The 14,642-nt window shown below is 37.6% G+C and overlaps 1 protein-coding gene across 1 annotated transcript in view; it reads left to right on the forward strand.

Annotated features, from left to right (window-relative positions):
• CRISP1 (cysteine rich secretory protein 1) overlaps positions 1–8,549 on the forward strand; it is a 41,150-nt gene extending 32,601 nt beyond the window's left edge. Inside the window, exons 7-9 of the mRNA XM_070419113.1 lie at positions 3,030–3,127; positions 5,132–5,220; positions 8,422–8,549. Coding sequence (XP_070275214.1) covers positions 3,030–3,127; positions 5,132–5,220; positions 8,422–8,549 — 315 coding nt within the window. The remainder of the gene's footprint in view (positions 1–3,029; positions 3,128–5,131; positions 5,221–8,421) is intronic.
• The last annotated feature ends 6,093 nt before the right edge of the window (positions 8,550–14,642 follow it).

Raw genomic sequence — 14,642 nt, forward strand, 5'->3', positions numbered from 1 at the left:
GGGAAATCCTAAATAATAACGTTTTCAAATGATCTCTCTACTTCTTTTATTCTATATGTTCCTGGTAGCACTCCCAAAATGTATATATGGGTCTACTTGATGATGTCCCATAAACCCCCTAGCCTCTGTCAAATACAATAATTCCAAATTACCTGTCTCATAGTTGGTCAATGCTTTCTTCTTCCTGTTCAAATTCATTATAGATCACCTCTAGTAAATTATTTGAATTTAGTTATGCTATTTGCCACTCTAGAATTTCTCTTTGGCTCTTTAAAAAAGTTTTTAATCTTTGTTGACATTCTCATTTTTTAATATATTGTTTCCCTGATTTATCTTAGTTATTTTCTGAGTTTTTCTTTAGCTCTTTAAGCATATTTAAGACAGTTGTGTAAAGTCTATGTGTAGTAAGTCTAACGCCTGTGTATATTCAGGGTTTCTGTGATTTCATCTGTCCCTTCGAATGAGACATGTTTTTCTTTTTTTTTTTTTTTTTTTTAAATCTTTATTGTTCAGATTATTACATTTGTTCCTCTTTTTTCCCCCCATAACTCCCCTCCTTCCAGCTCCCACCCCACCCTCCACCCTCACTCCCCACCCACTGAGTTCATCCATAGGTGCATGATTTTTGTCCAGTCTCTTCCCGAATCTCCCATTCCCCTTTCCCCCCCAAGAATAGTCAGTCCATTCCCTTTCTATGTCCCTGATTCATTATAGTCACCAGTTCATTCTGTACATCAGGTTATTTATTCACTTGATTCTTAGATTCATTTGTTGATAGATGCATATTTGTTGTTCATAATTTGTGTCTTTACCTTTTTCTTCTTCTTCCTCTTCTTAAAGGATACCTTTCAGCATTTCATATAATACTGGTTTGGCGGTGATGAACTCCTTTAGCTTTTCCTTATCTGTGAAGCTCTTTATCTGACCTTCAATTCTGAATGATAGCTTTGCTGGATAAAGTAATCTTGGTTGTAGGTTCTTGGTATTCAGCACTTTGAATATTTCTTGCCATTCCCTTCTGGCCTGCAAAGTTTCTGTTGAGAAATCAGCTGACAGTCGTATGGGTATTCCCTTGTAGGTAATTGAGCCTCTTTCTCTTGCTGCTTTTAAGATTTTCTCTTTGTCTTTTGCTCTTGGCATTTTAATGATGATGTGTCTTGGTGTGGTCCTCTTTGGATTCCTTTTGTTTGGGGTTCTCTGCGCTTCTTGGACCTGTAAGTCCATTTCTTTCTCCAGGTGGGGGAAGTTTTCTGCCATTATTTCTTGAAATAGGTTTTCAATATCTTGCTGTCTCTCATCTTCTGGGACTCCAATGACTCTGATATTAGTCCGCTTAAAGCTGTCCCAGAGGCTCCTTACACTATCTTCACACTTTCGGATTCTTTTTTCATTATGCTTTTCCAATTGGGTGTTTTTTGTCAAATCTTTGGTTTGATTCTTGCACTCCTCTGGTCTGCTATTGGGTATAATATTCTTTATTTCAGTCCGTGTATGCTTACTTTCTAATTTCTTTATCGTAGCATCGAGGGTCTCATTAGTTTTCGTGAGGCTCTGCACAAATTTATGGCAAGCCCTCAAAATTGCGATTCTTAGCTCCATATCCTCCATTTCTGTCATGTTTTTTTGTCTCCGCATCTTTTATGCTTTCTTGGTGCACCCCCTTGTGGTCTCTGTGCGCAGTCTTGTTCTAGCGAAGCCTTAATTGTTGTAGTTAACACTAGAGGGATTTGACCATCAGGCCGACTGGCGGTGGAAATCAGCTGTGGGAAAACTTCAGTCCTCAGGGGAGGTGCTAGACCAGCCCTTGCCTGAGGCGGTCGGCAAATGGTTGTGCGCAGGGCCTGGGCGGGGCGGGCTCAACAGGGCGGGGGGGGGGGGGGGGGGAGGGAGCAGGTATGGCCGCTCTCAGTCCGTCCCCAGGGGCTCTGCCTCTCTGTCCCAGCAATCGCTGCAAACCTCGGAGGGGCCGTAGCTAGACAGTCCCGCTTCTCCCGTTTGAGTCTGGGTCCCTGGAGACTCGCCCGGATCTGTAGCCCAGAGTCTGAGACTCACTCCTTTAAATTTTCCACACTGCGCCTCCGCTGAGCGTCGGAATGCTGTTGTTTTTGCTTCTAGTTGAAGAGACTCTCCTCAGCCAGCCTTCCCGTGGTTCTGGTTGATGTCCGCTCCGACTTTTAGTTGTATTTTTGAAGTGGTTGTCCACGGCGGCGGTCTCCGGTGTTTACCTATGCCACCATCTTCGATCTCCTGATTTTCTTTTTTTTTTCTTTTTTTTTTCGACATGTTTTTCTATTTCTTTATATAACTTGTGATTTTGTTGTTGTTGTTGTCAAAAATAAGACATTTGAACAAAAAAGCAACTTTTCCTCGTCTTTGCCATTTTGTAGGAATGACCTTGATTAATTAACAGGGTACATTTTGAGACTGGGGATCAAACTAGGGTGAAACTTAGAGGTCGTCTCATGTTATTTTTCTAAGCAAGTATCATACCTGAGACTATGTCTCTGACTTTTTTCCATTTCCCCAAATGCATAGCTGTTTTCAAATGTCTTAATTTCCCACAATTTCTCATTCTTGTTGGCACTTTAAATGTCCTAGAATATTTTCTTATGCATAGTCCTTTGCTGCAGGTGTCAGTGGGTTTGCATTTCTCCTTTCAGCTATAATGAGGTTGATCCACCATTTCCTATGTCTTTTCATGCCTGGAAACTGAATTATGGAATAGTTTACCATATGAGCTCTAAATGATGAAAAAAAATATTGCTTGGGGCAGCACATAGCACATTAGAACCTTGCAAATAAGGTCCTTTCTAGTTTGTCCAACCCAAGTGAGGAAACAAAATCTCAACCATTTCCTACCAACCACTAGACACATGAGAATCTTTCTGTTTTTATGACTTCATAAATAGCTATGCTGAAAGCATCCTAATAGCAAAGATGTTTATTTTAAATCATAGATAACAATATTCATATTATAATCATATAGAAAATAATCAAATTTTAACAAAACAATCTCTTTATATTTACAGATTATTTGGTCTTCCTCTTACCTCATTGGCTGTGGTGTGTCATCATGCTGCAAAAAATCGGCACCTCAGTTCCTCTATGTTTGTCACTATTGCCATGAGTATGTATTATACAATCTGGATTCACATAGCTTTTATTCTAGTTCCTTAAACAGAGAATAAAAATTAAATAAATATTACATTTCAGTTATTTAGCTATTCCTAAAACATTGCACACACACACACTCACAAACACACACACACGTTTCTTTACAACCTATTTTTGTAAATAATTCTATATATCACTAATAGAATATTTAAATCCAGAAATATTACAAGTAGTCTTACTATATGTTATTGGGCTAGCGTAAGTAAAAAGCAGGGATATTTACTTCAACAATGCAGAGTATTTTTATAATGCAAGGGCAGAAATACAATGGAATATCGAGAATAAACAGAAAAAGCCAAGTGTTCTTATCTTTAGCTTTTTAGTATAACTATCGATGTATGTCTTTTCTTTAAAAATTAAGTTTATATATTGCCAACAGTGTGAGTGCCAATTCCTAGAAGAAATAATCTGATTGCTTTAGTGAAGGCAGGTGTGCTCCTTTGTCCCATGGTATTTTGCCACTGTCTCCCATATGTGTAGCACAATAAAAAGATGTTTAATATGAACTAATGAAAATGATTTAGCTGACCCTATGCTATCACCTTTACACTTTAAATGATGTCTCCAAAATCACTGTAGAGTCAATTTATATAACATCTTATACAATAAAACATAATATGCTAAGTGTTCGACCAATTGGTCGACTGTTGGGTCGACTACTCGACCAATTGCTATGATGCACATGGGCCACCAGGGGACAGACTCTCCAACTGGCAGGTTAGCTTGCTGCTGGGGTCCGGCCCATCAGGATTGGCGAGAGGGCCGGACACACCCTGGAGCCCTCCCACGGTCCCTCTCTGGCTGGCTGGCCAACCTCCTATGGTCCCTCCCCAGCCTCCATTGGCCCTGATCTGTACTGGGCAAGATGGTCCCGATCAGCGGCCAGGCTGAGGGACTGCACCTGTGCATGAATTCGTGCCCTGGGCCTCTAATATTCATATAATAGGTCCATGTGAGTTATTTCTGGTCTTATTATATCTTTATTTTAGTAGTTAGTATTTGCTGTGATTTTTTTTTTTTATCTATGTAGTTAGTGCTGAGAAAAATAATGGTCTGCTTGCATTTAAAAGCCATAAATTGTGCTAAATCTCTGAAGGGGTTGGTGGTCTGTGCTGAACTGCTGACAATACAAAACGAAGTAGAAAGCATGGAGTTGTGATTGAAAAATTTTCTTAGCAAAAAGATTTCATGGTGTATCTGACAAGATCCCTTACTGAATTAAGTAATAAAAATATTTTATATGGTAAATTTTTTAACAATGTATAGATCAAGGAGAATATTAGATAGAATATTAGATATTAGATAGAATATTCTTTCAGCCAAAACATTTGCTTTATTTTTTAAGTGTTAGATGAAGTAAGAATCAACTTAATCTTTCTTAAGATATCTGCAGGCAAACCTGTCTTTTAAATTATCTCAGAACTGGAAAGTCTTACCTACTCACTCTATCCTCCAGATCTTTAGGTTGAGTGAAATATGGTGTACTTTTACTTTGTATAATACTTCATCGGTTTCTATAAAAGACAGTAACATGTTTCAATTTTCTTATCACATAGTGCAAGATAAATTTAGAACAACTCCACTCAAAACTTTTCACATTGTTAAGAACCATGTACTTTCATGTGACTATTTATCAAGTACTTAGGGGTATAAAGAAAAATTTCCTATTGTAAATGGCTCTAAAGTCATTCTGCTTAGGACTTGACTGTTCAAGAGGTACAAACTGCCTCAAACTATTCTTAGGACAGCAGAATTGCCTGTTGCACATTTAAAAAGGTAAATTTTCATTGTACAACTTACAAAGTCTAGAAATACTAAGCTCATCTAAAAGATTAACATTGTGATATACAAGTGGTTTTCAAAAATTGTCTTTAAAGTTGATAGTAAATAGAGAGTACATTTTATATGTATTTTTCAAACTTCAAATTTATTAGACCACTTTTTCTTTTTTCTTAAGGGGAAATGATCCTGAACTAATGGGTATGCCTTATGTAATAGGAAATCCATGTGATGATTGTCCAAATAACTGTGAAGACGAACTTTGTAGTAAGTTTTACATCCTAGTTTGCTTAATATTGACCATTGATTTGATTCAATTTAGTTGCAGATATAGGAAATTTTAACAATTTCACCAAAATCTGTTGGTATTCACAATTGAATTCAGTAAAGTTGCAGGATACAAGACATTATACCAAACTTAGTTGTATTTATACTCACAAATAATGATCAGAAAAAAAATTTAAAAAGCAGTCCTAGTTACAATTACAGCAAAAAATAAAATACCTAAGCATAAATTTATTCAAGACAGTAAAAGATCTATATACTGAAAATTATAATACATTGATGAAAAAAATGAAGACACAAATAGAAAATATATTATCTACTTATGTGTTATAAGAATTAATATTGCTAAAATGTACACATTACCCAAATCTATCTACAGACTTAATGTAATCTCTATCAAAATTCCTTTAGCATTTTTCACAGAAATATCACTATCAATATTAAAAATTTGTATGAAACCACAAAAGACCTCAAACAGCCAAAGCAATCTTAAGGGGGGAAAATAAACCTGAATTCAAACTATATTACAAACTTTAGTCATCAAAGCAGTATAAAACTGACATAAAAACAGACACATCGATCAATGGGACAAAGGAGAGAGCCCAGAAATAAACTGATGCGTTTTTAGTCAATTAATTTACAACAAAGGATCCAAATATACACCAGGGGAAAGAATAGTCTCTTCAATAAATGGTGGTCAAAAAACTAGACATGCAAAGGAATGAAACAGGACCACTATCTTACACCATTTACAAAATTAACTCAGTGAGGAATAAAATCTTGAGTGTAAAACTTGAAACCGTAAAACTCCTAGAGGAAAACATGAAGGTAATTTTCTTGATATCGGTCTTGGCAACGACTTTTTAAATTTAATACTAAAAGCAAGGCAACAAAAATAAACACATGGGACTACATCAAACTAAAAAGTTTCTGCACAGAAAAAAAAAAGCCATCAACAAAATGAACAGGCAACCTACAAAATGGGAGAAAACATTTGCAAATCATATATTTGACTTAGGGTTAATATCCAAAATATATAGAGAGCTCATACAACTCAATAGCAAAACAAAACAAAACAACAACAACAACAAAATAATCTGAGTTAAATATGGGCAGAGGAATGAAATAAATATTTTCCAAAGAAGACAGTAACTGTCCTGGACCTTCTGATACTCTGTCGTATCAAGTACATGAACAGACACTTAACATCACAGGTCATCAGAAAAATGCAAATCAAAACCACAATGAGTTATCACCTCATGCCTATTAGAATGGCTATTATAAACAGACGAGAGATAAGTGCTGGAGAGGATGTGGAGAGAAGGGAGCCCTTATACACCTTTGATGGAAATGTAAATTGGTGCGGTGACTTTGGCAAATAGTATGGAGAGTCTTTGAAAAATTCACAACGGAACTATCATGTGATCCAGCAACTCTACTTCTAGGTATTTATCCAAAGAAACTTGCCCTAACCGGTTTGGCTCAGTGGATAGAGCGTTGGCCTTCGGACTGAAAGGTCCCGGGTTCGGTTCTGGTCAAGAGCATGTACCTTGGTTGCGGGCACGTCCCCAGTGGGGGGTGTGCAGGAGGCAGCTGATCAATGTTTCTCTCTCGTTGATGTTTCTAACTCTCTAGCTCTCTCCCTTCCTCTCTGTAAAAAAATCAATAAAATATTAAAAAAACAAAAAAACAAAGAAACTGAAAACACTAACTCAAAAAGGTATCTGTTCATTGTTAGCACCAATAGCCAAGACATGGAAACAACCTAAGTGTCTACTGACAGATAAATTGATAAAGAAAATGCGATATACTAATCAGCCATAAAGAAAAGCAAACTCTGCCATTTGCAAAAACATGGATGAACCTTGAAGACATTATGTTAAATGAGGTGAGTCAGACAGGGAAAGATGAACAATATATTACCTCACTTATATGTGGAATCTAAAAAAGTCCAAACTCATAACAGAGAATAGATCGGTGGTTTTCAGAGGCTATGAGATGGGGTGAGGGAAGAATGAGTTAAGGTGATTAAAAGGTATAAAATTCCAGTTAGAGAAAGAATAAATCTGGGCATGTAATGTGCAGCATTTTGCCAATAGTTACAAATGTTGTATTGTGTATTTGAAAGTTACTAAGGGAGTAAATCCTAACAGTTCTCATCAGAAGAAGAAAAACTATTAAGGTTATGAATGCTACCTAAACTAATTGTCAATCATTTCACAGTATACTGGTATACATACATCTTAATATTGTGTTGTACACCTGAAATGAATACAATGTTCTATATCAATTATATCTCAATAAAACTAGGGAGAGTAAAGAATAAAAGAAAAAAATAATAAAAACAATTTAGAGAAGTCAAAGAAAAACATGTTACATAAAAAGAAATACATATTTCTCACATCATATTTCTCTAAAATACTACATAGAAGAAGACAGTGGAATAATGATAAATAGCTGATTTAAAGAAACATTGATATAGATATGTGCTTGTTGATAGTATAGAGCCCACTGCCTTTTTATATAAGAAAATCTCTGGGTAAAGAGGTTATTTGAGAAATTTTGCTATTCTGTGTGTGGATTTTATACGATTTTTACATTGGCCATGTATGACTTTTTTTTTCACTAAGAATGCTAAATGACTTACACTTTCTCATTTCAAAGCTCATTACAAAGCTATAGTAATCAGAGTGGTGCTGGTTTAACAGACAAGTGCCAATGGAATAGTATAAAGAGCCCAGAAACAAACCCTAGCATATATGGGTGTATATTAATTTTAATAATCCAAAGCAATTCCTTACTATCAAATGGTAGAGCATCATATAAGCAGAATACAACACATCAATAAAACTTTATTATATATAGTTTATGGTGTTGATGATCTCAAAATGATTCATCTCTAATCTGCTTAGATATGTCTGACCAAAAATAAATAAATAAAAAAATAAATAAATAAATAAATAGTGATTAAAACAACCTGTTTAATGTCAGAGGTGACTTTCATCTTTTTTTTCTTTAATGACTGACCTCATTTAACTCATTACCTGTTTTCCATTCTAATTAGTTCGTGATAATCAAAATTGATAAGCTATTGTTGGTCGATTTTATGTTTATGTCTTTAGGAGCTGCCCTCTTTCCCCACTGATTGTGATTGTGTGAGATAACATTGCTTTTTCCGTTCAGCTAACCCCTGCACCTATTATGATGAATACGTTGACTGCCATATACGGAAAATGGTTCCTGGATGCAGCGCCCTGTCAGTCACACTACAATGCAAAGCCAGTTGCTTTTGCACCACTGAGATCAAGTAACCTTGGTGACAGAGCTGTAATATGCTGTTAGTGAAATGTCCGCTGCCTTGTACCTTTCTCCTTACTTTGCTTCAGTAGCTGTTGCTGAATTTCATTTGGTTTTCATTATACTTGAGATCCTTATTTTCATTAATCATACATGGGCCTCAGATATTTGCACCAATGCCACCCACTCCTGCCCTGCTACACCCTGAAGGAACATCGTTTTCTTTCTTACTCCTGGAGCGAAAGGTCCAGTTAACACCTGCCCCATATTTAAATCACGCGAGTTAGTGTTCGTAGATAGACAAAGTCCAGTTGATGGCCTAACTGGCTTCCTCTTTCTCTGTTTAACTCCCTCCCCTGCTTTCTCACATCTCCAACAAACCTGGTGTTTGTCTTCTCTGCAAACGTACCTGAACTAATAATTTTTCACTTCGCAACTTTACTTCGATGTTAGTTAAATCGATCATTAAAGTAATCTACAAAGCAAACAAAGAGTCCAGGCTCAATAATTGCAAGATAAATATTGCCTCATTGCAAGTGGTTTAAATGTCTTATTGTTTCACTGTTTTAACTGTACACATGTGTAAAGCAGGAAAAAACCCATGTGCCCTTAAAAAATAAGGATTCAGCACTGATTATATGCAAAGCGTAATTCATAAAATATAGAGGGTATTGCCTTCCTCATTTCAAATAAAGATGTAAATATTCCTGAATCTGAACATAAAAGAAATTAGTGAAGTGTATTGTATGGCTACCCAGAGAGCCCAGTACCTGGTATTTTCTTTTCAGTTTCAGGATATTTTCTATAACTGTGCTCTTCCTTTCTTAAAGTTTATATAAAGAAGAAAAATCTATAAAAATTTCACTTCGGGATATTTATCCAAAGAAAACAAAAGCGCGACATGGCAAAGTTATATGCACGCCCTTGTTCATTGCAAAATTATTTACAATAGCCAAACATGGTGGAGGGAAGCTTATGTCCATTTACAGATAAACGGTAAAGAAAAATGTGAAATATTTATGCAGTGGGTTACAACTTAGCCATAAAAGGGGATATCCTGTCATTTGCCGCAACATGGAGGGCTCTGGAGGCCATTAGGCTAAGTGAAATAAGGCAGATGTAGAAAGACAAAATATTTTTTGGTCTCACTTCTTTGTGGAACCTAAACAAACAAACAAACAGAAATCAAATGTATAGAAAAAGAGATCCCATCTGTGGTTACCAGAGGCATGGGATGGGAATTGGAGAAAGGTGGCCAAAATATGCAAAGTTGTAATTATAAGATAGAAAAGTACTGGGGTGCCATGTACAACCTCATGATTATCATGAACACTGCTACTGTATGGTGTAATTGAAACTTGCTGGGAATGTGGATCTTAAAAGTTCTCATCACCAGGAAAAAAATATGCAACTATTTGAAGAGGTTGATGTAAGCTAAACTTATTATAGGGATCATTTCACAATAGATGTGTTCCAAGTCATTATACAGCGGTACACTGCACCAGGGAAGAGGTAAGACAGTTGGCCATGGGTAAGACAGTTTAGAAAGATCAGACAATAGAGCTGGTCAGGACTTCCCGCTGCGGGGGGCAGGGGTGGGAAAGTGCAGAAAGGGACCTATGTCTTGCCTCACAGCGTACTTGGATGCAGCTATCTTTGAGAAAGCCAGATACATTAAAGTTCCAAGCACTTGGCAACCTGGCTGTCACAGACAAGATTTCCTTATCAATGAGCACAATGCTCTCCCCTTTGCCAGGAGATCTTATGCCTTGCGTAGGTGTGCGCTGTCTGTTCTATTCCTTCAGTCATATATAGCATTAACAGAAATATGTCTTTTGGCATACAGTAATTAAAAGCCGCAAAACCATGTGTGTTTTTTTCCTCTGTTCCAGGCTCAGTTACTTAATCCATCTCATGGCTTAGAGAAGTCATTCACGTGAAAGGATAATTCTAGGAAATGACCACAAGATGGCAGTATATGAGCGTTAGTTAAACCTTTGAGGCCAAGGAAACGAAACTGATAGATTAACACGCTAAAATTATTTGAAAGAGTAGCTTTACTTTACTCAACTATAAGCTATTATGCAAATTATTTGAATGATTTGCATAATAGCTTATAGTTCAAAACAAAACAAAACAAAAAAGACCTCCACACTCCGCTGGCAATAAATAGTAGTCCTTTAAGTAGATGCACAATGAGAAGATGAGAGTGGTTAGGAGTGTATGTGTCCCATGCCTGCAGAGTTCTCCCTTTCGTCTTATTTGTAGAACAGCTGTTGCTGCCATCTACCTGATAACATAGCTACCTCAGTTTCCTCATTTTCAAATGGAGATAGTAATAGTAACTCCCTTATAGAGTTTCCAGGAGAATAAAGGAAGTGATGACAGAGAATTTGTAACATCCTGGCGTTTTGTATTCACTCTTAATTTTTATTATTCACCATTTTCATTGAAATGCCTGACACTATACTTGCTTTTAATCAAAACTGTCATTTATTAATTGTGCACATACTATAAGATTTGGCCTTCACAATTGTGTATTGCATGGAGATTTCATTAAAACTTTGGAACACAGTTTGCATGTGAATAATGGGTCACACTTAGAAATGCAGAAACTGAGATACAAGGAGATTAAATAACATGCTCCAAGTAAAACTGTGAATACATGGCTGGAATAGATTTCTAACCCGAGTCTGATTCCTGGAAGCATTTCCTTCAACTCTTTACTACATTTGAAAGAGCAGCAGTGTCAGAAAGGGAATACCAAATTTTGATTTTGTGAATTCAGTGGCTGATACATTACTTTCAATGTTTTTCTTTCAATTAGAATATTTAAGAATAATCTCATTATTTAATTTTTATTTTATAAATTAAGGATATTGCTAAATTTAGAGTTTTAGAAAAAGGTAAACCAGGATTTTATCATAGGAATTTTAGTAAGACCATGTGCTGGGTTATTATTCTTTCCCTGTAGAATAGGAGTGAAGATGCTGCACGAAATGCCAGAATGTTGTCAGGACAGTGTGCACTCACAGAGGACAATGCAAAGGAGTAGAAAACTCTAAGTACATATATGTCTATATGATGTGCTCACAAACCACCGGGGATTACTAAGTATCCTGGCAATGATGATTTAAGTCATCCAGGCCCTAATCAGAGGCAATGTTGCAAGACACACCTCAGCAACATCCATCAGGGACCTTTGAAAACACAAGGTTTATACTCACAAGTCTTGGTGGGTAGATGAAATGCCTGGGGCCACTTGCCTCTTTATCTAGTTGTACAGCTAGTTGGCATTGTGTTTATTCCAGATGAATGCCTCTGAAGTGGATGCCCCAGTGATCAAAGGCTTAGATAAGGGCAGCTGATATTATAATAAAAGAAGTCAACAGTCATCTCGTGGGTGTGGCTCAGTGGTTGAGTATCAACCTTTAGAACAGGAGGTTATGGTTGGATTCCTGGTCAGGACACATGAACAGGTTTTGGGCTTAACCCATAGTAGGGGGCGTTCAGGAGGCAGCCAATCAATGATTCTCATCATTGATGTTTCTATCTCTCTATTCCTTCCCATTTTTCTCTCTAAAATTAATCAAATGTATCCTATCTAATAAAAGAGAAATATGCAAATTAACCATCACTTCATCACAAAGATGGCGGCAGCCACAGAGCTGGAGCGAGCAGGAGGCTTGGGTTGCCCCCGGTGATGGAGGAATCCAAGTTTCCCGCCAACCCCGCCAGCACTGGGCTGCACTCAAGGCTACAAAGTTTCAATTATAGAAGAAAAATAAATCCCAGATACCTGCTTCCAACCATCCTGGCCTCCGCTTAAGGAGGGGTGGGGAGCCTGGGTTGCCAAGGGGCAACCCAGGCTTCCTGTGGACCTGGGTTTTGCTCAAGGCTACAAAGTTTCAATTATAGAAAATAAATAAATCCCAGATACCTGCTGGAAAAAAAAAAGAAAGAAAAAAAGGAGAGGCTGGGAGCTTGGGTCACTGGGGATCATGGCCAGGTTGAATACGACCATCAGCCCCTCATCCTGGCTGACCAGGCACCCCAGAGGGACCCCCCCCCACCTTGAAGAGGCTGTGGCCAGCCTGGAAACAGCCCTCACCTCTCACCCAGGCTGGCCAGGGACCCCAGTAGGGACCCCCACTCTGAAGTGGGTGTGGCGAGCCTGAAAACGGCCAACAGCTCCTCACTCAGGCTGGCCAGGCACCTCAGCGGGACCCCCACCCTGATCCTGCATACCTTTCAGGGCAAACCAGCTGGTCCCCACCCATGCACCAGACCTCTATCCTATATAATAAAAGGGTAATATGCAAATTGACCCTAACAGCAGAACGACTGGGAATGACTGGTCACTATGACACACACTGACCACCAGGGGGCAGATGCTCAATGCGGGAGCTGCCCCCTGATGGTCAGTGCGCTCCCACAGTGGGAGCTCTGCTCATCCACAAGCCAGGCTGATGGCTGCTAGCACAGCGGTGGTGGAGGGAGCCTCTCCTGCTTTCTCAGCAGCGCTAAGGATGTTCGACTGCAGCTTAGGCAAGTGGACATCCCCCGAGGGCTCCTGGGCTGCCAGAGGGATGTCTGACTGCCAGCTTAGGCCTGATACCCTGGGGAGCGGGCCTAAGCCAGTAGGTGGACATCCCCCGAGGGGTCCCAGAATGCGAGAGGGCACAGGCCGGGCTGAGGGACCCCCCTGGGTGCACAAATTTTTATGCACCGGGCCTCTAGTTTTAAAAGGAAGTTAATTGTTAGATGACCACACTACAGTTACAAATAAAAAATTACAACAATATTTGAAAAAAATATATTTTTAAAAATACTAAGTGTATAGTTCAGTAAGTATTTTGACACTTTGGGGCAATCATTACCACAATACACCTCCAGAATGTTCATCTTTCAAATCTGAAACTGTACATATTAAAGAGTAACTGCATAATTGGTCTTTCTTCCCTCAACCCCTGCAGACTGCCATTTTAACCTGTCTCTATGAATTTGACTGCTCTAGGTACTTCAAATAAATAACAATTATTCAATTATTGCCCTATTGTTGTCTATTTCACTTAACAATGTATCTTCAAGATTCATCCATTTGTCATATATGTCAGAACTTCCTTCTTAAGGCTGAATAATATTCTACTGTAGATTAAACTACATCTCTGTATTCATTCATCTCAATGGACACTTGATTTGCTTATGCCTTTTGGTTTGTATATAATCCTGCTAATGAACATGGGTGTATACAAGTATCTCTTTGAGTCCCTGCTTCAATTCTTATTTTGTTATATAGTCAAAAGCAAAACTGCTGGATCATAAGGTAATTCGATTTTGTATTTGTGAGGTACTGCTGTATGCACTCATTGTATGCACCATTTGACATTTTCACCAACAATTTATCCACATATCACTAACACTTTTAATTTTCAATTTTGTTTTGATAATAGTCATCATTATGTGCATCTCATTGTGGTTCTAATTTTCATTTCCCTCGATTTCATGTGGTTCTTTCACATGCTTACTGGCCATTTATGTATCTTCTTGGAGAAATGTCTTTCAGCTCTTTTCTCATTTTTAACTGGATGGTTTATTTTTATATTATTGAATAGTGTTATTAATATATAGGATATTAATGTGTAGGATATTAATTCCTTGTCACTATTATGATTGGCAAATATTTTCTCACATTGCATAGTTTTTCTTTTAAATCAATTGTGTTCTCTGATACATAATTTTTTAAAATTTGTATGTAGACCAATTTATTTATTTTTTCTTGTATTGCCTGTGCTTTGGTTTCTTATTCAAGAACTAATTGCCAAATTCAATGTTATGAAGCCATTCCCTTATGTTTTCCTTCTACTTATGTTCCAGGTGTTAAGTTCAACAGCATCCCTTGTGGAAAATGTACATTTGTTACACTTGTTAGAATGAATGAGAGGAGAAACCTGCCCTGTAACATTTTTGTAGGCCCATGTAGAGCAGTAGTTTTTTGTTTTGTTTTGTTTTGTTTTGTGTTTTTTTTAAAATATATTTTATTGGTATTTTTACAGAGAGGAAGGGAAAGGGATAGAGAGTTAGAGACATCGATGAGAGAGAAATAT

This window comes from Myotis yumanensis, unplaced genomic scaffold (genome assembly GCF_028538775.1).
Source record: "Myotis yumanensis isolate MYYU_CA2020_CCGP unplaced genomic scaffold, mMyoYum1.0.hap1 SCAF_6, whole genome shotgun sequence".
Lineage (NCBI taxonomy): Eukaryota > Metazoa > Chordata > Mammalia > Chiroptera > Vespertilionidae > Myotis > Myotis yumanensis.